This window comes from Carcharhinus amblyrhynchos, chromosome 7 (genome assembly GCF_965287045.1).
Source record: "Carcharhinus amblyrhynchos chromosome 7, sCarAmb.v2.hapA, whole genome shotgun sequence".
Taxonomy (NCBI): Eukaryota; Metazoa; Chordata; class Chondrichthyes; order Carcharhiniformes; family Carcharhinidae; genus Carcharhinus; species Carcharhinus amblyrhynchos.
The window spans coordinates 74,096,362-74,124,085 of record NC_137330.1 but is presented as its reverse complement, the minus strand read 5'-3'; the positions used below and the strand labels follow the sequence as shown (position 1 = coordinate 74,124,085).

At 41.7% G+C, this 27,724-nt stretch overlaps 1 protein-coding gene across 3 annotated transcripts in view; it reads right to left on the bottom strand.

Moving 5' to 3' along the window:
- Positions 1-15,352: 15,352 nt before the first annotated feature.
- Positions 15,353-27,724, bottom strand: part of dse (dermatan sulfate epimerase) — a 98,977-nt gene continuing 86,605 nt past the window's right edge. The window contains exons 5-7 of one of the 3 annotated variants that reach the window (XM_080192588.1): positions 21,971-22,210; positions 19,376-19,583; positions 15,353-18,045 (exon numbers count right to left, since the gene is read on the bottom strand). In XM_080192588.1, the coding sequence (XP_080048714.1) occupies positions 16,293-18,045; positions 19,376-19,583; positions 21,971-22,210 (2,201 nt within the window). In that variant the 3' untranslated portion in view covers positions 15,353-16,292. The remainder of the gene's footprint in view (positions 18,046-19,375; positions 19,584-21,970; positions 22,211-27,724) is intronic. The other 2 variants (XM_080192587.1, XM_080192589.1) reach the window with 2 other exon arrangements.

Sequence of the window (27,724 nt, the reverse complement as noted above, 5' to 3'; positions counted from 1 at the left end):
TAACATATAAAGCTAGTTAACAAAATTGTTGCTCATTGGATAGTTCCAACTGAATAAAAAATATTGGCCCATATGGACAGAAAACAGTGAGTTGTGGTAAATGGTTAGGCTGGATGGTAGATGGGGCAGCATGGTGGCACAGTGGTTAGCACTGCTGCGTTACAACACCAGGGACCTGGGTTCAATTCTGGCCTTGGGTGACTGTGTGGAGTTTGCATATTCTCCCCTTGTTTGTGTGGGTCTCCTCTGGGTACGCTGGTTCCTTCCCACAGACCAAAGATGTGTGGGTTAGGTTGACTGGCCATGCTAAATTGACAATTAGTGTCAGGAGGGTTAACAGGATACACATAGGGATACAGGGAAAGGGCCTCAGTGCGATTGTGGTCGGTGCGGGCTTGATGGGCCAAATGGCCTCCTTTTGTACTATAGGTATTCTATGGGTTCCATGGAAAATGGTGTACACAGTCAACGTTTTATGCAAGTGACAGTTTTCAAAGGTGAGTATTACTGGAGGCACAATAATAAGTTAATTGAGGCTTGCCCTTAGTGTATAGCATAATAGTCAAAATTTTACACTTCTGTCTCCTCAATGCACAGTTTCCCATCAATTAAAACGAATGAGTGGAAAGCACAGGGCATGGGACAGCATGAGAGGAAAATGAATAAATAATGAATATTGGGAAATTGCTTAGTCTTCTATAGTATGTGATGGGAATTTCATCTGTTACAGTATTCAGGTTAAACTTATATCTGAAACATCCAGAGATTACCTAGGCCGTCGCTCACTGGAAATCCACGTGGGTGGAATAAGTCCTGTTTGATGGACCTCCACCCTACGTTTCAAGCAGCAGCATTCACTGCTTCATTCATTTGTTATTTACATTTTTGGACAGAGTTAGGGTCCATTGAAACTGTCTCCTTAAATTCTTTACGTGAGTACATACTCAGCTGATGAAGCTTTTAAATACTGCAGAATTCCTTTAAATTTGCCCTAATTTTGATGAAAACAATATATTAGATAACTATATAAAAAGTTGGCACATTGGGTTAATATTAAGAGTGTGATTTATTAGTAACAGTAGTGATGCTGATCATATAGATTTTCTACAGTTTTTATTCAAAAAGCACCATAGCAATAATGTGGATAGGTGCAACATGAACAAAGGTAATCTCCTGCCTGAAACGTTACTTTGGGCTGAATAATATGGCGAAATGAATGGCTCACCAACTTCCTCTATCCTGGAAGCAAAGTTGACATGGAGTTGATGTGTCCCACACTGATCCATAACACATCCATAATACACTATGAAGCAGCTAAAAATGGACAAAATGGGTCTATCGCCCTCATTGGGCAGACAATTATGTTACGTGAGTTGTGTAATAAGACCTGGGGTGTGGGGTGAGCTGGCTGGGAACCACCCTAAGTGGGCAGTGATTGTTTGGAGTGTGGAGTAAGTAAAGATCTGTGTTCCCTGATGCCTGATTGTGGACTAGTTATTCAGGAGACACATTGGTACTAAGAGATTTAACTTATCCACTCTGCACCATGGTGGCACAGTGGTTAGCACTGCTGCCTCACAGCACCAGGTACATTGGTTCAATTCTGGCTTGGGTCACTGTCTGTACACAGTCTGCACATTCTCCCCACGTCTTCGTGGGTTTTCTCTGGGTGCTTCGGTTTCCTCCCACAGTCCGAAAGACATGCTGGTTAGGTGCATTGGCATCTAATGAGATCTTCTTAGCATGCCAATTGTTACTTTGGTCTATTAGCCACTAACGCAGACACAAATCTGCAAACTGATCCACAAATGGATCTGGATTTTCTACTTCACCGCCCAGCTTCAGGGTGCAAAGGTATCACTGCAGCTCTTGCCAACATGATGGTATGGTGGCATAGTGGTTAACACTGCTGCCTCACAGCACCGGAGACCTGGGTTTGATTTCTGACTTGAGTCACTGTGCGGAATCTACACATTCTCCCCGTGTCTTCATAAGTTTCCTGCAGATGCTCTGGTTTCCTCCCATAATTGGAAACCATGCTGCATTCTCCCTCAGCGTACCTGAACAGGAGCTAGAGTGTGATGACTAGGGGATTTTCACAGTAATCTCACTGCAGTGTTAATGTAAGCTTACTTGTGACACTAATAAATAACCTTTAAATAATCTGACCAACGACAATTTAAAAATTTGTTGGTCACAGGCCCTCAATTTGGCAGGGTTCCATTTAAATATCATATTGGTCTCCAAAGATGTCATTCGAGTTTAAACTACTACTTTAGCTAGAAGCCTGACTAGGAGCTTTTTCTTTCCTGGGCTAAACCTGCCAGCTGGATCAAGAGCCAGAAGAGGCCCAGTAAAGTACATTCCAAATTCTTTCTTTACGGGAAAGCTTGTTAAGTCAGATCCTTGCTTCAGACCAATTTTGTACCCCCAATACATTCAGGGTCTTTGAAAAGGGAAGAAATCATAGTCGAAAGTACCAACAATGTTGGAATATAATTGCTTGGTTCTTTCTGTGGATAAATAAATTTAAATTAAATCGGCACTGGATGATTGCATGAGCTTTCTGCGAGACAAAAGTTCCGATAAGCAAATAGCAGGCCAAAATACTTACAGTAACTGAGTATAGCAGCTGCCAGTGCAAACACTTCCATTATTCACAGCTGAAACTGGATGACACTTTCTAACTGCTGTCATCCCGAGTTTCAGATTATCCTCATTGAAAATATGAAGGACATTTGCCTTCAGTATGCTGGAAGAACGCATGTCAAGCAGCTTGTTTTGTAGTAGACATCAATCTAAATCCAATTCTCACACTAACTTCAACAATTTTGCACAGGTAACCCCTGCCTCCATTTTGCTTCCTTTTATTTTCTACGCTATTGTTTTCCTCCCCTTTCTTTTGCTTTTGGATGGCAGACATGTTTTTCTTTTCCTTACTTGTTGCCCACTTTGGTCTTGCAACTCTTATCATTTAATCTTTCCTGTCTACTACCCTATCACGGACCTTCCCCTTGGTTCCCCTCTCCCTCCTTCCACATGTTGGAAACCTATTACATTTCTAACTTTCCCACGTCTGATGAAAGATCATCAAACTGAAATGCTAGGTGGAATTTCCCAAATCCACCAACTCCTTTACCAACTTTTCCCATTGTATTTTTAACACCTTGTGAAAAAATATGGAAGGGATGCGTCCCACGATGTCGTGCTGGCAACTTAGGTTTTTAAAAGTTTGGGCTGCCCTTTAAAAGGGTGCCCAATTTAAAAAAAACACCCCATGGAACCCCTCCCACCCTTCTGCCTCCTAGTCCCTGGGCATGACCTTCTCCCCCTGGGTGCATATCATAGGGGAACCTATTGTAATTCGTCTGTAATAATTCTTCAAAGGCAGAAGTCTCTTCACTGAAATCCCTTTATTTATAAACTCTACAGCAGTGCACAGAATGCTAGTAGTCAGCAGTCTATCTCCAGGAATGTCAGACGAACTTACTCTCCCAGTTAAGGCAAAGACTCCCTGATTGGTCCATCAATTGGATCCTTAATCAGGGAGTTCATATGCCAATAGGCTGACCTCAGTGGCTTGATTGAAGCTATTTACAGCATGCCCTCACATCAACATGAACAGACAGTCCAACATGGAGGGACAATCAGGCATAAACACCTGATATGCATATGCATATTTTACAAGGTGTAAAAGGGGTCCTGACTTTTAAAGTCAGGATTCCTGTTATGTCATTGACAGGAGATTTGCAGACAATCAAGTGGTAAATACCTGGGATGCCCACATGGTTCTCTGCATTTCCACCATTCTAGCTGCCTGAAAAAGGTGGAAAATCCATACCCACCCTCCCCCATTAACTCTGATTCTCTCTCCACAGTTACTGCCTCACCTGCTGAATATTTACAGTATTTTCTGTTGATGCTACGTTTCAGATATCCAGCATTTGCTGTATTTTGCTTTCTTTTTCAAACAAGTGTCCACGATACTTGACTACTGAAACCAGGATAGCACCAAGGAAACAGGGAGGAGTCTGAGGCCATGTGGTGGGAGTCAGAGGCCCATTCAAAATGCAACATTCAAAGAGAGTCAGAGGTGAGGGAAAGGAGGAAGACTTCCTTGGGAAGGTGCGGTTGGAGCCATTGCCTTTTGGGACACTTTAACAAGAGACTGCAGGAGTTATTGGTTTCATCATACCATTGTTCCATTTGAGTATTAACAGATAGGAATGTGAGAATGGAAAATGCAGGCAACCATTAATGAAACATAGCTACTGCACATCTGCCAGCTCATCAATGAAAGCCTCTGATGTTCTCTCTCCAATAGACACAGATAACGAGCTAAAAGATATCCAGTCACTGCTGAAGTGCAGGTGGTGCTTGATCAGCAAACCAGATCAGAGATTGCAGGAGTGCCTTTGGTAAAGTGGCACATTCCACAAATCCATCCAAACATCTTCCAATCTCTGTAGGATTGAGATGTCAGGTATCAGAGTTGGCATCTTGGTCACCTAGATCTCTGAATCTGTGCCTCAGCTGCAAGGCTGGATCAGAGAAAAGTTAAGAACATAGATACAAATCTAAGGCTTGACAGCGAATGGGAGTATTTTCCCAGCATTTCATAATCTGTTTCATCCATTAGTCCACAGGTAGGAGAAAGATTAAATAACAGAACCTGTTGCCTTATTAAAGGCAATGATCCAATTCAGAGGGGCCCAGTGCCGCATCATGCAGTTTCAAGCAGACACCCAGCCTGAGGTCTGTGGTCCAGGGGAGCCCCAGCTAGAAAAAGAAAGGATGAGGAGGTGAGATCCATCCAATGGAGGCACTCACATGATTAACAGTCTACCAAAGAAAAATTCCTAACTGGAGATGAATGAGAGACAATACCACACATGTCTGTGCTTGTCAAGAGATCTGGTGGACCTGCAGAATGATCTAATACCCAATGGATTGGGAGGACATCCCGTGCCAGGGACCATGAATCTCACAGGGATCCACAAAGCACCCTTGCAGCATCTCGCAGTCCTCAACACATACATGTGTGAAGGTGCCCTCTATAGTAAGGCTCATCATTATATGAAGTTACACTTGATAAATCTAGCCATAGTGCTAGATTTCTGGGGGTTGCAGCTATCCCTGACTTCCCTCAAGTTCAGGGTGCAATCATTTGCACACGTGGCTTTGAGAGCTCCATGACAGCAGCCCCTGTTTTCATTAACAGGGAAAGATTCCACTCCCTGAACATTCAATTAATGTGTGATCATTAGAAGCACATTGGACAGCATAGTAGCACAGTGGTTAGTACTGCTGCTTCACAGCTCCAGGGGCCTGAGTTCGATTCCCGGCTCGGGTCACTGGCTGTGGGGAGTTTGCATGTTCTCCTTGTGTCTGTGTGGGTTTCCTCTGGGTGGTCTGGTTTCTTCCCACAGTCCAAAGATGTGTGGGTTAGGTTGATTGGCCATGCTAAGAAATTACCCCTTAGTGTCCAGGGATGCGTGGATTAGTGGGTATAATATATGGGGTTAGGGCCTGGGTGGGATTGTGTTCGGTGCAGACTTGAAGGGCCTCTTTCTGTATTGTAAGGTTCTATGATCTACACATAATGCATATTTGTGTCAGGTACCCTAGGAGTTTCTATTACTTATACATCCTGAATCACCCCAGGTGCCACACATATCCAAAGGACCTGCCTCTGTGATTACAAGGCTGGATGCTTGGGGATAAGGGGTACCTGCTTAAATGATGACTCAGTTCAATAATTCAAGATGCATGTAATAAGGTTTGCTGCGAATAATCATGGGTGACTTTAATCGACACATAGATTGGGCATATCAAATTAGCAACAATAATGAGGCAGATTAATTCCTGGAAAGTGTACAAGATGTTTTAAACTGGGGAACATGTTATCCAAAATTTGGTATTATGCGACGAGAAGGGTTAATTAATAATCTTGTTTTCTTTTAGAGAACATTGCCCATAACATGATAGAATTCTTCACAAGGATGGAAAATGAAGAATTCATTCTGCAACTAGGGTCCTAAATCTGAACAAAGAAAACCATGAAGGCATGAGGTTCAGATAGATGTGAGAACTACATTATATGACAGTGGATAGGCATGGCTAATATTTAAGGAACAAAGGTATACATTGTAACAGTTATACATTCCTCTCTGGTGTAAAATGCAACAAGAAAAATGTCCCATTCATGGTTTACAAAATAATTTAAGAATAGTATTATCTCACAGTGCCAGGGACCTGGGTTTAATTCCAGCCTTGGGTGACTGTGTGGAAATTGCACACTTGTTCTGGGCTTGAATGGGTTTCCTCTGGATGCTTCCGTTTCCTCCCACAGCCTTGGACTCCAGGATCAGATAATTTCTTTTTATACATTCATGAGATGTGCAGCTTAAATGTATTGGCCATGCTAAATTGCCACTTATTGTGCCAAAATGTGTAGGTTAGCCATGGTGAATGCATGGGTTTATAGGGATAGGGCAAGATTTGAGCCTTGGGAGTGAACATTGACCAAGAGGGGCAGTGAACATTGTCTGGAGAGCAGGGGGATGAACATCATCCAGGAGTGGGTAAATGTTATCCTAGAGGTGGCTAAACATTGCCTGGGGGTGGCAGGGAGGGGTGCAACCGTAGGATCATTTTCTGGGAGGAAAGAAGAAGTTGGGGGTGGGGGGGACATAGTCTGTGAAAGGGAAGAACATTGTCTAGGAGGGGAGGTGAATGGGGTTGAACATTACTGTTGGTTTCAGCTGATTCACTTAAGATTTTGCTGGTTTTACTCTTACTGTGTAAAAACTAGTTTAGCTATAGCACCTTGTGTTCAGCAATGTGAGATTAAGTGACAGTGTTAGCTGGAGCTTTGAACTCCTAAATGGCGCCACTGGCACCATTTCAGCATTGCAATGCGATTGACTTCGTGATCTGCTGGTTCTGCAATCTAATGGTAGATGTTCAGCACGCACATTAACTCCCTCGTCAATCTGGCATTAATTGTCTCACATGTGTGACGCACCACTGTGGAGTTCTCAGGCATTTTTGAGACTTCGCCCAGTCTGTCTGGATTAAGTTAAGAAAAGAAGAAAGGACCTGTTACCATATGTTGAAAGTAAATTACAGACTGTAGAACACTGGGAATGAAATAGAGGATGAGGTTTGTAAACAGTAAAGTGGTTTGAAAAATAAAAGTTTTTAATAATGCGGTCTCTCACTACCCAAAGGCAATCTGAAATATAAAAGAAATCTTTGATCAAAATGTGAAGCAATTATTAGCATGTTGTTTCCTTAATTATACTGCTACATTTCTGACAATAAATAATGCAGTCAAGCCCCAGATAAAGCAAGCTGGTTAAAAAATAAAGGACATAGTGACCAAGAGCATGGTAACACACAGGCTATTGGTCTCAGCCAAGGTAGTACCCTGAAGTAAAACTCACCATAACACACCCAACTCCATACATTTAAAACTACTGTCAGGAGGCAAAGTATTTTAATGGGACAGCAGGAGGGGGGAGGGGGGAAGCATTCGGTATTCTAACATAGACATTAACATAGAAACCCTACAGTACAGAAAAAGGCCATTCGGTCTATCCAGTCTGCACCGACCACAATCCCACCCAGGCCTTACTCCCATATCCCTACATATTTACACACTAATCCCTCTAACCTACACATCTCAGGATACTAAGGGGCAATTTTTTCTGTTGCATGGCCAATCAACCTAATCCGTACATCTTTGGACTGTGGGAGGAAACCAGAGCACCCGGAGGAAACCCACGCAGACACCTGAAGAATGTGCAAACTCCACACAAACAGTGACCCAAGCTGGGAGTCAAACCCAGGTCCCTGGAGCTGTGAAGCAGTGGTGCTAACCACTGTGCTACCGTGCCACCCGGTATTGTGGGAGAAACCCCAAGTGTCTGGCATCCATGGCCCCAGCTCTGATACTGACCATTCTGACATGGGCCAGTGTAAACAATTTGTGGTCCCAGTATCTCTGAGAATGTATTGCCTCTTCAGCATTGCCTTGGTTCAATTGCCAGGCTCAATTCTATGCTCAAATTCTAGAGCAAGTTTTGAATACTCCAAGGAACATTAATTGGCTGGACATTGAACCATTGCACATGGGCAATGGTCAACAAAATGTCTTGTGAGCCACACGCAGAACTGAGATGGGCCATATATAGCTCCTGCCTGAAGGTTGCCCACCTTTGTACTAGAATGTTAAAAGAGGTGGCTAATAAGGTAGTAGATGCATTAGTGTCAAGTTTCCTAAATTCTCCACATTCTGGAAAGGTTCCATTAGATTGTAAAGTAGCAAATATAACTTCTATTCAAAAAAGGGGGAGGCATTAAACTGCAGGCTAGTTAGCTTGGCATTTGTCATGGGGAATATGTTACAATTGTTCATTGAAGAGATTATAGCTGGGTACTTAGACAAACAATGTAATCAAGAAGAGTTAGAATGGTTTTGTGAAAGGAAAATCATGTTTAGCCAATCTCTTAGAGTTTTTTGAAGGAGTAACACGTGCCATAAATAAAGGGGAACTTGTAGATGTGCTGTATTTGAATTTCCAGAAGGCATTTGACAAGTTGTGACTTCACTGGCTATTGCACAAAATAAAAGCTCTAAAGAGTGAAAGATATTAATAAGAAAAGATTGACTGACTGGCAGAAAACACTATACATAAATGGGGCCTTGCTTGATTGGCAGGATATGACAAGTGGAGTCCCACAGGGGTCAACTCATACATCAACTTATAGACCCAGAGAACTGTCAGGCCATAGCTTCATCAATTTGCTTAGTACCGCTTCTTTAATGATCGTAACTTCTTATCTACAAGAATGTAAATTCAACACATGGAGTTATAGAGGTTTACAGCATGGAGACAGGCCCTTCGGCCCAACTTGTCCATACCACTCTTTTTTTTAAAACCCCTAATCTAATTCCAATTGCCCGCATTTGGTCTACATCCCTCTATGTCCATCTTACCCATGTAACAGTCTAAATGCTTTTTAAAGGACAAAATTGTACCCGCCTCTGCTACTACCTCTGGCAGCTTGTTCCAAAAGTTTGTGTGAAAAAACTTTTCTGGAACCTTTTGTATCTGTCCCCTCTCACCTTAAACCTATGCCCTCTGGTTTTAGACTCCCCTACCTTTGGGAAAAGATATTGACTATCTAGCTGATCTGTGTCCCTCATTATTTTATAGACCTCTATAAGATCACCCCTCAACCTTCTACGCTCCACAAGAAAATGTTTCAAGTCCATCCAGCCTGTCCTTATAACTCAAACCCTCAAGTCCCAGTAGCATCCTAGTAAATCTTTTCTGCACTCTTTCTAATTTAATAATGTCCTTTCTATCATAGGGTGACCACAACTGTACACAGTATTCCAAGTATGGCCTTACCAATGTCTTGTACAACTTCAATAAGTTGTCCCAACTCCTGTATTTCACTGACCAGTGAAACTAAACATGCCGAATGCCTCCTTAACCACTCTGTCCACATGTGACTCCAATTTCAAGGAGCTATGGACCTTTGCCCCTCGGTCTCTTTATTCTGTAACTCTCTCCAGTGCCCTACCATGAACTGAGTAAGTCCTGCCCTGGTTCAATCTACCAAAATGCATCACCTGTGGGAAGGTCTAACAGCACATTGACATCATGGGTTCCCCAGCAGTGAGAAGTGGAATCAATGAGAAATTCCATTGGCAGCAACAGGATCAGAAGATCTTGCTGCCTGCGAATGATGGCTATCAGCCTTCCACCACAAGTAACAAACTGTGGGCAGGCCAGAGAATCACATCTTGAATAGTGTGGGCAGTTTTGCCCTCCTTATTTAAGGAAGGAAGTAAATATATTGGAGATAGTTCAGTGGAGGTTTACAAGATTTATACTTGGTTAGATTGGGTTGTCTTAAGAGAATAGACAGACTGGGCTTGTTTCCACTGGCATTTAGAAAAGTGAGGAGTGACTTGATTGAAGTATATAAAATGCTGAATGGTATTGAAAAGGTTTGATTTGATTTTGATTGTCACATGAACTAATATAGTGAAAAGCATTGTTTCTTGCACGCTATACAGACAAAGCATGCCATTCATAGAGAAGGAAAAGACAGAATGCAAAATGTAATGTTATAGTCATAGCTAGGGCTTAGAGAAAGATCAACTTAATGTGAGGTAGGCCCATTCAAAGGTCTGATGGCAGCTGGGAAGAAGCTGTTCTTGAGTCAGTTGGGACGTGTCCTCAGGCGTTTGTATCTTTTTTCCGACGGAAGAAGGTGGAAAGAGCATGTTCCTTTCTTGCTCTGCCACTTTTTTCTGCTCATGCCCAACCCTTGTTGCCTCTTGTGATGCCTTGCCCTTATTTTGTGGCTTGTTGCCTTCTTGTTTTTACTGTACAGAGTTGTGGTGGAAACGTGGTGGAGGTGGGGGGGCCAGGGTGGATATTTCTAGGGGTCGCCCTTTTAGGATAGAGATGAGGAGAATTTTTTTTTCAGAGGGCTGTGTGATCTTGGAACTGCTTCAGCAGACATTGGAGACTTGGTCATTGACTATTTTTAAGGCAGAGGTAACTAGATTCTTATTTGGCAAGGGAATCAAAGGCTAGATGGCAATGTGTAATTCGAAACATCAACACTGCACTGTAGTGATTCTATGATGATCAAATAGCAGAACAGGCTCAAGGGGCTGAATGGCCAATCTATGCTCCTATTTTATGTTTGTATGCTTGCCACTATTGTACTCACAGCTCTATTACTCCATTACCAGCCCACTTCTTTCCTCCAAATCCTTCCTACACTGTTTCAACAGCTACTGCTGCTTGAATGCACTTCCCTTTTAATAAAGGCAGGCTGGCATTACATTGCACTAGTTATGGACACGCTTGTGCTTACTGCTGAGCTTGCAGTCAGTTAGCAGCAGATTTGGTTCAAGGCTGCACTTTCCGATCATTTTGATGTACAGCAGCGAGTTTGTGTGGAGCTTGCTTCAACAGCACAAGGTGTAGTGTAAGCATATATCGCAATCTCTGCGCCCAATATCGGCCTAATTGAAATATTCCTTCCAGAACATTTATAAGCACCCCATCAAAGGAAAAGGATAAATAATGTGCTTGACCAATTTTGAGGCAGGAGGGTAACTTTGTGTCTGAGGATAGAACATAGAACATAGAACATAGCAGCGCAGAACAGGCCCTTCGGCCCACGATGTTGCGCCGACCAGTTAAAAAACAACGACCCACTAACCTAAACCAATCCCTTTTCGTCCATAAACCTATCCAAGGATGAATGATTGCTGGCGATTCTTGTAAACATTTCATATCAAATTTAACAGAGTAAATGTGATTGCAGGAGCACCTGAAGAGGATGTGAAAAACACCTAATAAGAAAGAAAAAGCTACCATATTACAAATGTCAATAGGATTAAAATGAAATATATCCCAGTAAAAGGTCTGGAGTAAGATATAATTGAAGCACTTATCAGACCTCCAAAAATATGCACAATGTGAATGTTACATTTCAAGAAGGATGAAATGGACTTACCATAGAATCATAGAAAATTACAGCACAGAAACAGGCCTTTTGGCCCTTCTTGGTGGTGCCAAACCATTTTTCTACCTAGTCCCACTGACCTGCACTTGGACCATATCCCTCCACACTCCTCTCATCTATGTACCTATCCAAGTTTTTCTTAAGTGTTAAAAGTGAGCCTGCTTTCACCACTTCATCTGGCAGCTCATTCCACACTCCCAGCACCCTCTGTGTGAAGAAGCCCCCCCAGTATTCTCTTTAAACTTTTCCCCCTTCTCCCTTAACCCATGTCCTCTAGTTTTTTTTCTCTCCTGGCCTCAGTGGAAAAAGCCTGCTTGCATTCATTCTATCTATACCCATCATAATTTTATATACCTCTATCAAATCTCCCCTCATTCTTCTATGCTCCAGGGAATAAAGTCCTAACCTATGCGGTTGAGGCGGGGGGGGGGGGATGTTTTTATTTCTGTATGTTCCATGGATATCTGAAGTTCACGTCTTTCATATTTGATTATTTAAACAGACTGCATATTGACACACGAGGAAGGATTTTAATCTTTCCTGATAAAAACAGTTGTGTGACATGGTAGCTGCTTCACAGTGCCTGACACTCAGATCTAATTCCAGTCTTGGGTGACTGTCAGTGTGGAGTTTGTATGTTCTCTCCATGTTTGCATGGGTTTCCTCTGGGTGCACTGGTTTCCTTCCACAGTCCACAGATATGTGAGTTAGGTAGATCGGCCATGATAAATTTAAGGGGTTTTAGTTCAGTCAAGCAGCATGGTCAGTGCAGGCTTGAAGGGCCTATGCTATAATTTTCTTTGTCCTTTGTTCTCTTTGTAAATTGTGTCCCAAGATGTGTAGGTTAGGAGATTAGCAGTGTTAATGAATAGGGTCACGGGCATAGGGTGGGGCTGGATCTAGATTAGATGCTGTCAAGAGTTGGTGCAGACTCAATGGGCTGAATGGCCTCCTTCTACACTGTAGGAATTCTATGAAGGAATATGGCAAACTGAGGAGTACTGCAGAGGATTTGCAAGGAAACAAAATGGGAGACAGATGACAATGCAGACAAATGCAAAGCAGTGTACTTCAGAAAAAGAAGTTAAAGGACATATTGGGGTGATTTTTTTTCAGTTAATCTTCTTCCATCCATTACAAACAAGAAACCATAACTCATTTTTTTTAAAGCAAAAGATTAGCAACATGGCTAAGGGAGGGACAGCTCTGGCAGCTTAATGTTCCAGGGTACAGATGCTGTAGGAAAGATAGAACAGGAGGTTAACGGAGGATTTTAGAGCACTTTTGATTAGGGAAAGTATCACAGCTGTACTGAGAGGGGATATATCCGAGGGTTCGGCCACTGAGTCTATATGCGTAGAACTGAGAAATAAAAAGGGGAAATCACTTTGATAGGGTTGTGCTACAGGTCCCCAAATAGTCAGCAGGAAATTAAGGAGCAAATATGTAAGGAGTTTACAGACATCTCCAAGAAAAATAGGGTGGTAATAGTTGGAGATTTTAATTTTCCCAACATTGACTGGGACAGCCATAGTATTAGACAGTTAGATGGAAAGAAATGTGTTGAGTGTATTCAGGGGGAATCTCTCATTCAGTATGCGATTGGCCCAACTAGAGAGGGGGCAAAACTTGACCTCCTCTTGGGAAATAAGGAAGGGCAGATGACAGAAATGTTAGTGAGGGATCACTTTGGGACCAGTGACCATAATTCTATTAGTTTTAAGATAACTATGGAGAATGATAGGTCTATCCCAAAAGTTAAAATTCTAAATTGGGGCAAGGCCAATTTTGACGGTATCAGGTAGGAACTTTCCAAAGTTAATTGGGGGAGTCTGTGGGAAGGCAAAGGGTCATCTGGTAAGTAGCAGGCTTTCAAAAATGTGATAACCAGGGTTCAGGGTAAACACATTCCTCTTACAGTGAAGGGCAAGGCTGGCAACCCTGGATGACTCAGGATATTGAGGCCCTGATCAAGAAAAAGAAAGGGGCACATGACATGCATAGGCAGCTGGGATCAAGTGAATCTCCTGAAGAGTATAGGAGGTGTAGGAGTAGAGTTAAGGGAAAAATCAGGAAGGCAAAAAGTGGACATGAAATTGTTTTGGCAGATAAAGCAAAGGAGAATCCAAAGAGCTTCCTCAAATACAAAAAGGGGAGACAGTAGGGCCTCTTAAAGATCAACAAGGTCATCTATGTGAGAATCCACAACAGATGGGTGAGATCCTAAATGAATATTTCTCATCAGTGTTTACTGTTGAGAAAAGCATGGACGTTAGGGAACTTGGGGAAATAAATAGTGATGCCTTGAAGAGTGTACATATTACAGAGAAGGAGCTGCTGGAAGTCTTAAAACACATCAAGGTAGGTAAATCTGTGGAACCTGATGGAGTATATCCCAGGACATTGTGGGAGGCTCGGGAGGAAATTGCTGGTCCCCTAACAGAGATATTTGAATCATTGATAGTCACTGGTGAGGTGCCTGAAGATTGGAGAGTGGCAAATGTTGTGCCTTTGTTTAAAAAGAGCTGCAGGGAAAAGCTTGAGAACTACAGGCCAGTGAGCCTCACATCTGTGGTGGGTAAGTTGTTGAAGGTATTTTGAGAGACAGGATCTACAGGCAGTTAGAGATGCAAGAACTGATTAGAAACAGTCAGCATGGCTTTGTGAGTGGAAAATCATGTCTCACAAATTTAATTGAGTTTTTTTGAAGGGGTAACCAATAAGGTAGATGAGGGCAGTGCAGTTGATGTTGTCTACATGAACTTTAGCAAGGCCTTTGTCAAAGTACCGCAAGGTAGGTTGTGCATAAACTTAAATCTCACGGGATCCAGGGTGAGGTTACTAAATGGATACAAAATTGGCTTCTTGATAGAAGCCAGAGGGTAATTGTAGACAGTTTTTCAAACTGGAGGCCTGTGACCAGCAGTGTGCCTCAGGAGTCAATGCTGAGTCCACTGTTATTTGTCATTTATATTAATAATTTGGATGAGAATACAGGGGGCATGGTTAGTAAGTTTGCAGATGACACCAAGATTGGTGGTATGGTGGACAGTGAGGAAGATTATCTCCAATTGCAGTGGGATGTTGATCAATTGGGCCAGTGGGCTGACAAATGGCTGATGGAGTGTAATTTATACAAATGCTAGATATGCATTTTGGTAGATTGACCAGGGTAGGACTTACTCAGTTATTGGTAGGGTGATGGGGAGAGTTACAGAACAAAGAGATCTAGGGATACATGTTTATAGCTCCTTGAAATTGGAGTCACAGGTGGACAAAGTGGTGAAAGCGGCATTTGGCATGGTTGGTTTCATCGGTCAGAACGTTGAATACAGGAGCTGGGATGTCTTGTCAAAGTTGTACAAGACATTGGTAAGGCCACATTTGGAATACTGTGTGCAATTCTGGTCACCCTATTATAGAAAGGATATTATTAAACTAGAAAGAGTGCAGAAAAGATTTACTAGGATGCTACCAGAATTTGATGGATTGAATTATAAGAAGAGGCTGGATAGACTGGGACTCTTTTCTCTGGCAAGTACGAGGCTGAGGAGTGACCTTATAGAGGTCTATAAAATAATGAGGGGCATAGACAAGGTAGATAATCAATATCTTTTCCCAAATGTAGGGGAGTCTAAAACTAGAGGGCATAGGTTTAAGGTGAGAGGGGAGAGATACAGAAGAGTCCAGAGGGGCATTTTTTTCACACAGAGGGTGGTGAGTGTCTGGAACAACTTGCCAGAGGTAGTAGTAGAAACGGGTGCAATTTTATCTTTTAAAAAGCATTTAGATACATGGGTACGATGGGTATAGAGGGATCCAGGCCAAGTGAGGGCAATTGGGATTAGTTTAGGGGTTTAAAAAAAAGGTTGGCATGGACAAGTTGGGCCAAAGGACCCAACTTGTAAACCTCTCAGACTCTATGACCTCTATGACTCTATTTCAGTCAGCTACTTCTTAAAAAATGTTTAAGGAATGCATGATAACATTTGTGCTTTAATTATTGATCATGGAAAGGATGACAAACTGAACAATCCAGCTGCAGTTAGTAGACACTTTGTGTGCATAGCCATTGAGATCTCACCAGTTACCAGAGGAATCATGATAAAACTACACAAAACTCTCAAAAATAAAGAGGAAGTACAGATCTACCTGAACATCATTTACACACAAACATTATATACAAGGAAGATGTAGTGGTAAGTCAAACTGAAACATTTAAAAGCAATGGGCTTGTTCTAACAAGGGTACGTTTTGTTCAGTGGAATGCCTTGATCCAACCCAATGAAAGGAAGCCTCCTGGGAGGGGATAATGAACATTGGGAGATTATCAATACTTCACAAATTTTTGGACTTTTACCCTTGGAGTGGAAATGAAGGTGAGTACAGTAGGATAACAAAAGAAACATTATGTAGTTTTATTCAACAAGAAAAGTGTGGGGAGGGTGAAATACAAATAACACAAGAAGCTGTGCAATGAGGCAATGTCACACAAGGTCTTGCCCTGGGAAACGTGTGGATAATCAAGATGGCAGACAATAGGAATGTGGAGGTATTGATTGTTCCACTTATCTGCATTTTTAACAATAATTCATCAAATCTTTGGCTTCCCTGTTAAGTACCATCTCATAAATATCTGTCAAAATGAATCTGCAAACCTTGCGTTGTGCACTCAGTTTAGTAATGTTACTGCATATTTTAGTCTTTCATGAGATGGCTTCCTTGGTCTAGCACTGTGCTTGGGAACAAGAGGAGTACAAGCAAAGCAGTACAAAGCTATCCAGTAGGAGCACTGCATAGAGGAATCTTTGGGCGTGCAAGCTTGGAGCTTTTTGAAACCGAATTAGCTGTAGAGCTAACAGGAAAAAAAAGGTTGCAATATTTAAAATTAAGAAAACTCTTGTGTAGGAAGCTGAAAGGGATTGTGCAGTGCTTCGTACAGTGGCCCCTGGTTTAACAGAACCATTTTTTACATTTTTGTTTGTACTTTGTTCTGGTTTCGCATCAGTAAAGTCCTCAAAGTCAAAAGCTTCCTTCAATTCCTCATTTCTCTCCTCGGAAGTTTCCTCTTGCATTTTCTGCAGTAACTTCTTCCGTTCCCTTTTCTCATTCATTTCAATTTGTGCAAAAATATCGGGAAGATTGTTGGGAAATTTATCACCGTCCCCTTTTCCTTTTCTCATTTTTTTGGCTTTGCCTTTTCCAAGTGAGACAGAGAATAACTTTTCAACAGCTTCCTCAGTCTTCTTTTTGTCCGATAGTTTTAGAAGTCGCTCAGCCACCTTTCGGAAGTTATCAGTGTTCAGGACTCGGGCCAAGATTTGCTTTTCTAGTTGCTGAAACACAGGTTTTGCATGTTGAAGGTTCTCCTCAACAATGTTCGAGTAATCTTCCACCTCCTGCACTGAAGCATCCCTGATTGCAGAAGCTCTGTCAAACACAATTTTCTGGCGGTCAGCTAGTACCATGGCAAACAGTGGTTTCACAGCAGTTTCCCCAGTTAAGAGATAAACTGTATAGGTTTTTTCATTTGTTGCTAGATACACATCTACTCGATCCAAATCTCCTCGAATGCTAAAACTTTGAATCTCCACAGAAGGTCCAAAGAAGATATAGGCTGTTCTGGTGATTGGGTACCTCAACGTGGTTGTGACATTCACATAATTTGTTCCATTATATGGATATCCACGGGGGTAAGTCTTGAATGCCAGTGCAGCCTTTTCACTATTGCCTTTATCATCCATCCAGAACATTGTATACTGGCCATCCTTTTGTCTAATAAATGCTCCATTCACTCCATCTTCAGAGATTTCCTCAAAGGCCACATCTGTGTTATGGAAAAATGCGCTCACCCTTTCAAGTGGGCTGTCTTCGTGCAAGTGGATTTGATCCACCAGGAGTAAAAGCTGGGGTTGCAGAAGGAGGAGGTTCCTTTGGCAACTCTTCAGTTTCAGGCTAGGGCTGTAGGCGCCTGCTGCTTCTCCTCTGATAAAGACCACTCCGTTCTGCTCCAAAGCCGCAATGACCTGGCCATGACAATCCCCAGAAATGCCATGTTTATATTTCAACCATTTTGAGTTGCATGCTTCTGTCACCTGCCCTTCCCAAGGGCTGAAACAAGTGTCTGCTGTAGTTGGTGAGAACATTAAGGCATTATTAAGAAAGGTGTATTTTGGGCCATACAAAGCCTCTGTGATGAAGGGCACACCATTCGGTGCAAATGTGAAAGAATTCTGATCAGGATGTTCGTGACCAGCGTTGAAATTCTTCCAGCCATTAATCCACTGTGAATATTTCTTCTGATGCACCATGTCATAGATTGCACGTCCTCCCAGTTTACCCGATTTGAAGGACAGGAAGGGTCGGTTAACTTCCACTGGTACAGCCCCTCCGTAAGTTACAACTCCCCAATCTTCAAAATAATGTAATTTTTGTAACCCATAATCCAGAGGCGGGGCTGGAGTCAAGGAGCCATCGTACCTTATACAAATTAAAAAAAGACATTATTTTGGCAGCAGTAAAAAAGGGCAATCACAAAAAATAACACGCTCACAAGATAGCTGCTGTTTAAAACTGCTTTTAAATCTCACTTTCACAAGTCCCACAAAACAAAGCTTCCAATTTTTCATTTTTGGCAATGTAATCAGAATAGATCAACAATCCTCAAATTATTAATCATCTACTTCTTTAAATATTTATAGCATTTTTTATCAACAACATGTTTCTGTTCCCCTTACACAGATTTTATGCTCATGCAGGTGCGGGTACTATCACACTTCTGCAACCCATTAGCACCATCAAGTGTATAACACAGGCAGTGCCTCCACCCCAGTCAAGAGTGTGCCTCAGCCCCAACCAAAGAACACCACCACTTATTGGACCAATATGGCATTTCCACTTCTTTTTATTCATTCCGAAAATGTGAACAACGCTGGCACTGCCAGCATTTTTTACCCATCCCTAATTGTCCTTGAGAAGGTGGCAGTGAGCAGCCTTCATAAAAAGATATAGTCCAGATGGTGTAGCATACCTGCTATCTTGTGAACTTGGAATCAAATTGTGAATCAGTGACCAAATAGATGATGGTAAAATTTGGTTGAGGCTTCCAAAACCTATTTCACATAGAACTTCTATGGCTATCATAGTTTCCACACATATGGAATAGCTGTGATCTGCAAATTTCACAATCAGAAGCAAATATTTGAAGCTGTAGTCTTTTTTAATGCTTTAGTTTATGCTCCTCAAAAAAGGACCATTATATTTCTATTGAATAGGAATGAAATGTCTGGACTATTTAACAAGACTATTTGACCTAACAAGCAATGACCTCATGACAGGGGTATTCAAAATTCTGTCACATTTGTATATTCAAGTGCATTTCACTTATTATTTTGTATTTAAAACATTGATATGCTGCAATGAAACATTTTAAAATTGTATAAATTTAATAAAATAAAGCTTTTAGCTATTGCAGTTGGAGAAACATCAGGATGTGGAACTCAGGAACTGCAGTAAGCCATTCATCATTTGATAAGATTATGGCTGATCTTGTTGAGGGTCAGCCATTTTTGGGTCTGTCCTCATAAGTTTGGCTTCCTTACCTAACAAAAAATCTTTCTAACTTGGAAAAATTAAATCATCCGGTGTTTACTGTTTTCTGTGAAAAAGAATTCCACAGAATTCCCCTCTAGGTATACAGTAGAGAGAGGTCAAATCTACATCTGCCACTTAACCAATGACTGACTAGCCTCCTCTTTTTTTTTATTTTACTCCCAGATTATTTAATTCACTCAGCTCTTTGTCATCTTACCACAGAAATTCAGTGTGGAGTGTGCACCACCTCTGTCCTTTGGCTGGTGTGCCCGGTCCCTCCCGGATTCGATTCTTTCTAATCTGCTCAGCTAACCAATTGCCACTGCCATTGCGCAGCACGTAGGTATCCAGAAACACCAACTGACTTTCAGGCCCATAGAACCAGTTGTAGTTGGAATCAGCAATGGCCACAGTCCTTCTAAAACCTAGAAGATATCAAAATCAAAATACAGTGCTAAAGAGAAACCGGAGAACAAAGTAAAACAAAAGTAAATTGAACATCCCTCTCTCAAAAGCTATTCAGAAAGCAGGCTCCACAAAAAAAACCCATCATATTTCTGTTGAATAGCAATGAAACATTTGGACTATTAAACAAAACTATTTGTCCTAACAAGCAATGGCCTCATGACAGGGCTGTTCAAAATTCTGTCACATTTGTATATTCAGGTGCATTTTACTTATTATTTTGTACTTAAAACATTGACGTGCTGCACTGAAACATTTTAAGATTGTATAGGTTTAACTAAAATAAAGCTTTTAGCTATTGCAGCTGCAGAAACATCGGGATGTGGGACTTAGGAGCTGTAGTAGGCCTTTCACCTAAATAACCCATTGCAGCTCCTAAGTCCCACATCCCTATTAAATGGGATGCATAAGTGACACATCAGTGTCACTTGACTTATTTGTACTACTGTACACCCACATTAATTTTGTCATTTTATTTCAGTATTGTCCAGCTGCTTCTTCTGTTTAGTCATGTAAAAATACTTGTCAAAATGTTCTGATATTTGTTTAGCTTTACATTTATCCCACATGGGCTATTTACATGAGCATTATATTACCATGTTAATATTTAAACTTTGACCATTTTTATACAAAGTTCCGAACTAGGTTGCTTAGATTGTTACCAAATTGTCATTCAGTCTTTTCTTATAAATGCAAGAAATAAACCAATCTCACAAACATGGACCATTCTGTCACATCATATAGGTCAATCTTATAAAAATCACATTCTCTCCACGCAGTCAAACCAACTCAGAGCAAATCTGATAACGTTGACAGAGGCTAATCACAATTGTGTACCTTTCTATATATGGAAAAAACATGAGAAATATACCTAAATTCAGCTACTGAGATTACCACTGGGAGAGTGATTTTATGAATTTAGCCCTGGCATCGACTGTATGCAACTGCCAAGTAAATGGCTCAGGATGAAGCATCAGCATACAATGAATCAAGAACCAGCCTTCAGGCAGGGCACACATAATGATAATGATGATCTACTACACTTGTAAACTAAACATTGAAGCACTGAGGTAGCACTGCATTGTTAGAGGTCTTCTGATCAGGCCCCGACTGTCTAGATCAGTGTAAATCTTAATCCTGTTTCTGAGATACTGCTGTTTGTAAAATGATTATTGTGTTCACTTACGTAACACAGCATCTGCACATTCAGACAGTTCATTGAACATGAATGCTTTGGTATGTTTCTTGAAGGTGTGATGAACTACGATATAAATGAAAGTCTTCTCTAAAAAGATATGCCAACACCATACACAAAATTTCAGCTCATGCTCTTAGGGAGAGACAAGGTCACAAGGAGTTAGCTGAAGAATCCAATCTTTTATAACTACATGTTTATCTTGCACTCCCTTTGTGCATGGTTTCCACAATTGTCATGTAGGAATAAGAAAGTTATCCTTTGATTGAATCCATGGAAACATGTCACCCAGTGGTGTAAATAATTTTTGAATTTTAACAATCCAAACAGAATTAGACCTTTTTCGAGTAAGAATTTTATAATAATTCATGATAATAATTACTTGCATAGATCTAAGATTTCAGATAAAGCAAATGAAAAGAAAAAAACAAACTTATCATACGAAAACACAAAAACTCTATGTTCAGGTGGCAGCTACTTGTCCTTGTGCATATTTAGAAGGGAGATTGAATTATAGTTGGGTGCTATATTTTGTCTCAAAATGAATCTGTGAAGAGCTTTGGGACATTTTATTAAAGGCGCTATATGAATACAAGTTGTTGTTGCCAGCTTTAAACCGGTAGTGTAGTTAAGCTTTGCACAATCTTGTACACATTTGGATAAAACATTGGACTTTGTTTTGCTGCAGTATTTTGCCCAACATTTAACCTTCATGTCTTCCTTTCAACAAATATCATTGACTCCAAATAATTCCTTCCTTTGGATGGAGAACATTTTCAAAAGAAGCAATGGTCTGGTTAAAGAAAAAAACTTGTGTTTGAATATCCTGTCTACAAACATATCATCACTTCCTTTCTTACTGTATACCCAGCAGTTTCATCTTGTGTCCTGTGAAGTATCCTTTCAGTAGCAGAGTTGAGATTATGATTTTACTATTAGAGCAATTATAAGAACATAAGAACATAAGAAATAGGAGCAGGAGTAGGCCATCTGGCCCTGTACTTCACAGGAAACTACATTTGATAGAGTTCGTCCCTTTTTATGTTTCATCTTGCCACCTGGGTCCAACTTGACATTTTATAGAGCTTTGAATAAAGATCCTTGTGTTTAAAGAACAGTTGGGGATAACTTTTCTTTAATGTCAAATCCTACCTGGGAGAACAGTCCTATAGTAGAAAGCAAAATGCTGCTTGATCCAAGGGTGATCAAAGTGACTGATATTGAAGTGCTTTTGTACCAGGAACATGTACTGGAATAGGGATCTAGTGGTGTAACTGCCATAAGCCACGCCTTCATACAAGGAACCATCCTTAACATCCTTCAGTAGGACCATTGACTTCTCCAGAATAGAAAGGACTTGTTTTGTCCATAAGTAAGCTTCTTGGAGATAACCTAAGAATCACAAGGGAAAAGAAAGCATCAGAGTCAAATTGAGGGCATACAAAATTACAAATTCAACAACAGCATCTCTTCCAAAATGGCACCTTTGAACAAATGCCAGATTTTTGTTCAGAAGAATTAATTAGAAAAGGAAATGGTGCCAGAGGACTGGCAGACAACTAGTGTTATTTCTGTACTTAAAAAAAATGAAGTCATCCTGGGAACGATAGGCAATATAGCTTAAAACCAGTGGCAAAAAAAAAGTGGAAGCTTTACTGGATGAAGTAAACATCAGAAAAACATCAGAAACCAAAAATATTAGAAATAATCAGCATGGATTTCAGAGCAGAAAGCCATGCTTGACCAACTTTCTGTTACTTTTTCAAATAATGCAATAAAGAGTAGACAACGTTAATAAGTAATAAATATAACACATTTAATTACATATTTTGACAAGGTACCATGTAGTGGATTCTTCCCTGCTGCTGTCAGACTTTTCAATGAACTTACATTAAGTTGATCTTTCTCTACACCCTAGCTATGACTGTAACACTACATTCTGCACTTTCTCGTTTCCTTCTCTATGAATGGTATGATTTGTCTGTATAGCGCGTATGAAACAATACTTTTCACTGTATATTAATACATGTGACAGTAATAAATCAAATCAAATCAGATGGATTAATTACTAAAAGCAGACCATGTGGAGTCAGGGGACAAAAAAGCAAAATGGATAGTAAGCTGGCTAACCACTGTGCCATTATGCAGATGGCATGGTAGCGCAGTGGTTAGCACTGCTGCCTCACAGCACGGGGTCCCGGGCTTACTTCCAACCTCGGCTCATTGTGCAAACTCCACACAGACATTCTCCTGTGTCTGCATGGGTTTCCTCCAGGTGCTCTGGTTTGTGCCCACAGTCCAAAGATATGCGGGTTAGGTTGATTGGTCATGCTAAATTGACCCTAGTATCAGGGGGATTAGCGGGGTATGGGGTTATGGGAACAGGCCTGGGTGGGATTGTGCTCAGTGCAGACACAATGGGCCGAATGACCTCGTTCTGCAATGTAGGGATTCTGTGATTCTATGGCTAAAAAAGTAAAAGCAGAAAACAGGGATTGAAGTTGGGCAGAGGAGTTCCACAGGGATCGATGATGGCATCATTGGGCATGGGTCAGTTGGCCTGAATGGTTTTTTTTTTGCTCGACACTCAGCAACTTTATCATCACATAATTTATATATATTAAAGCAGGTGACTAAAGCTTGATCAAAGAGAAAGTTTTGAACAGCACATTAAAGGAGGAAGGAAATATAGCAAGGTAGAGAGAGGATTTGAGAACCTAGTGCCTTAGATGAGAAACAGACCCGGGATCAAGGATTACAGCTATCTTGGCAGTTTGTGGGCCTGGAGGCATAGGAGCTAGAGAGAGGCAAGGCCTTGGAGTAATTTTAAAAACAAAGCTAAAAATAGAGGGATTGCTTAACCAGAAGCCAATATAAATTAACAAACTCAGGGGTGATGGGTGCACAGGTCTTGGTGCGAGTTAGGACACTGGCAGCAGAGTTTTGGATGGCCTCAGGTTTACATAGGATGGAACGTAGAAGAGAGTCATGAGTGTGTTAGAATAATCAAGTTTAAAGGTTACAAAGACATGGATATGGATTTCAGTAGGACATGAACAGAGACAGGGAGAGTGGAAGCAGAAGCAGGGAAGTGAAGGTAGATAGGGTAATGCTCAAAATATTTGATGTAACTTAATGTAAAATTTTGCTTTCCCTTCTACTGCGCCCTCTATGTTGAAACATCTAATTTCTTCATCTAATGAATTGACTTCTGGACGTGAAAGAACTCTGGCAGCTGTAAATTAAACAAAGCTGATTCAAATCTTGATAAAATAACTTCCATTATTTCTAGAATGTGTTTATTTTAGAGCATTTTTTAAAAAGAATGATGAATTGACAATTGTTTGCCAAAATATTTGCCAAACACTGAGAAGATACAGGAAATGAAAATACTATGTGCCAAAAATTATAATGTAGATGTGCCGGCGTTGGACTGGGGTAAACACAGTAAAAAGTCTGACAACACCAGGTTTTAGTCCATCGATTTATTTAATAGTAAACTCACAACCTATCCAGAAAGCTTGTGAGTTTACTATTAAATAAATCGGTTGGACTAAAACTTGGTGTTGTCAGGCTTTTTACCAAAAATTATGTGCAACTGTTGAGTCTATTTTCTTCTTCCTCCTCTCCCTACACCTCCTCAATAAAGCTGATGACCAGCTTTTGTTATAAATTCATTTGTCATTCCTGCTTCCCACATGGCACGTGCGAAAATAAATTCAGACTTCCCAATGGCCAATTTCATGATGGTGTAATCCAAGTGTGACAACAGCACCCCCTTGTGATTAGAACCAGATATTTAAACTTTTTCATGCAACTCCACATTATAAATGTGGAGGTAGAGGACTACTCGCAGGTAGAGGATGTGGTCAAGAAGGTATATGGTGTACTGGCCTTCATCAATTGAAGGATTGAGTTTAGGAGTTGGGAGATAATGCTGCAGCTTTATAAGACCGTAATCAGACCCCACTTGGAGTACTGTGCTCAGTTCTGGTCACCTCACTAAAAGAAAGATGTGAAAGCTACTGAGAGGGCACAGAGAAGATTTACAAGGATGTTGCCTGGATTGGGAGGCATGCCTTCTGAGGATAGGTTGAGGGAGCTCAGTCTTTTCTCCCTGGAGAGACGAAGGATGAGAGGTGACCTGATAGAGGTTGGTAAGATGTTGAGAGGTGTGGATTGGGTGGATATTCAGAGGCTTTTTCCCAGGGCTGAAATGGTCACTACGAGAGGACACAGGTTTAAGGTGCTGGGGAGTAGGTACAGAGGAGATGACAGGGGTAAGTTTTTCACTCAGAGGGTGGTGAGTGAGTGGAATTGACTGCCGTTGGTGGTGGTGGAGGCGAATGCGTTAGGGTCTTTTAAGAGACTTCTGGATGAGGACATGGGATTTAATAGGATTGAGGGTTATAGAAAGGCCTGGTAGGTAGGGATATGATCAGCGCAACTTGTGGGCCGAAGGGCCTGTTTGTGCTGTAGTTTTTCTATGTTCTATATTCTATAAATCTTTTCAAAACCTATCCAGATTAAGAATTGCCCAGTTACAATTTTGATAACGTTCAGTTAACTCAATAAATTTAACTTGTCTATGTATAACCATAAAAGATAATAAGTCATTTTAATTGACTTAACCATTTTCCTTAACTCTGCTTTTTGCTGGAGCTTGCAGATTGGATGCATCTCTGTTACTACTTCAAACATCCTGGTCCTAATTATCAGACTCTCCATCTAGTGGAGTGGGAGGCAAGTTGCTTTAAATTCATGGTAAATGGCTTATGGCAGGACTTTGCACACCTCCTCAGGGTGCTTCATGGCAGTGGAGACAACCTGCCTGCCATTAGCTGGTGGCAGGATCTTCTGGTCCCATTGCAGTCAGCGAGGTTTCCAGTTGTATGCACCCACTGCCACTGGGAAACCCTTGGTGAGGGTTCACTGTCAGCAAAACCAGAAGATCCTGCCGGTTGCAATAGCCAGAAAATTCCAGCCAAAGTTCATTGTTGCTACTCTTGATTATGCATTGTTGTTGGGTGGGAAGGTTGCATGGGCTGCCCAGACATTTGCCTCTTTCAGGTAGAACCCCACTAGTAATAAGCTAAATTATACATTTAATTAGGACAGCAATGCAATTTTCAGGTGCTAAATATAGAGCAGTGGGTGGACCCATCAGAACAGATGTACATCATTTAGCGCCTAAATCCTGTACTGTCATTCAGTGGGATCATGGCTGATCCAAGATCCAGCTCCAAATACTTGCCCTTTCCCTGAAATTCCTTAATACCTTTGGATATCTTTGGTTATGCCATTGTTTAAGAAGGGTGCCAGGCAAAAGGTGGGGAATTATAGGCTGGTTAGTTTAACGTCTGTTGTAGGTAAAATGTTAGAATCCGTCATCAAGGAGGAAATAGCGAGGCATCTTGAGGGGAATTGCTTGATAGAGCAGACACAGCATGGTTTCGTTAAGGGGAAGTCGTGTCTGACAAATTTACTTGAGTTCTATGAGGATGTGTCTAGGGCGGTGAATAGAGGAGAGCCGGTGGATGTGGTCTTTCTTGATTTTCAGAAGGCGTTTGACAAGGTACCTCACAAGAGGTTCTTGCAGAAGGTCAGGGGACATGGAGTTGGGGGTAGGGTGTTAGCGTGGATAGAGGATTGGTTGTCAAATAGGAGGCAGAGAGTGGGAGTCAATGGGTGCTATTCGGATTGGCGGTTGGTGACTAGTGGAGTGCCTCAGGGGTCGGTGCTGGGGCCTCAGCTATTTACCATTTATATAGATGATCTGGAGGAGGGAACCGAGTGTATGGTGTCGAAATTTGCTGATGACACCAAGATTGGTGGAAAGGCAAATTGTGCGGAGGGTGTGGAGAGTCTGCAGAAGGATCTAGATAGGCTGGGCGAATGGGCCAGGAACTGGCAAATGGAATTTAATGTTGGCAAGTGCGAGGTGGTCCACTTTGGTAGGAATAATGGTAGGAAGGACTATTATTTACGTGGAGAAAAACTGCAGCAGGCGGCGGTGCAGAGGGACCTCGGGGTCCTTGTGCATGAGTCGCAAAAACCCAGCTTGCGGGTGCAGCAGGTGGTCAGGAAGGCGAATGGGATGCTGGCCTTCATAGCGAGGGAGATTGAATATAAAAGTAGGGAGGTCTTGCTGCGGCTGTATAGGGCATTGGTGAGGCCGCAGCTGGAGTACTGTGTGCAGTTTTGGGCGCCGTACTCACGCAAGGATATTTTGGCCTTGGAGGGAGTGCAGAGGAGGTTTACTAGGCTGATGCCAGAGTTGAGGGGGTTGAGCTATGAGGAGAGGCTGAATAAACTAGGCTTGTACTCGTTAGAGTTTAGAAGAATGAGGGGAGACGTATAAGATGATGAATGGGGTGGATAGGATAGAGGTGGAGAGACTTCCCGCTCAGAAAGGACAGTAGGACTAGGGGGCACAGCCTCAAGATAAAGGGGGGCGCGGTTTAGAATGGAGTTGAGGAGGAACTTCTTCACTCAAAGGGTGGTGAATCTCTGGAATTCTCTGCCTGTTGAAGTGGTGGAGGCTACCTCGCTAAATATTTTTAAGAAGAGGGTTGATGGGTTTTTGATAAGAGAGGGGATTAAGGGTTATGGGGAGAGGGTGGGAATGTGGAACTGAGCCACGACCGATCAGCCATGATCTTATTGAATGGCGGGGCAGGCTCGAAGGGCCAGATGGTCTACTCCTGCTCCTATTTCTTATGTTCTTATGTTCTTATAACAAAAATGAGTTTTCTATTTTGCAAATGGTTTAGCATTAATTGCTGTCGTGGAAGAGAGCTCCAAAGCTCTACCACCTTTGTGTTTAGAAGTTGTCATGGTAGCCAAGGGGGATCGTCAATCAATCTCCCCATGGGCCTTATAGAATACAAGCTCCCCTATTAGGCG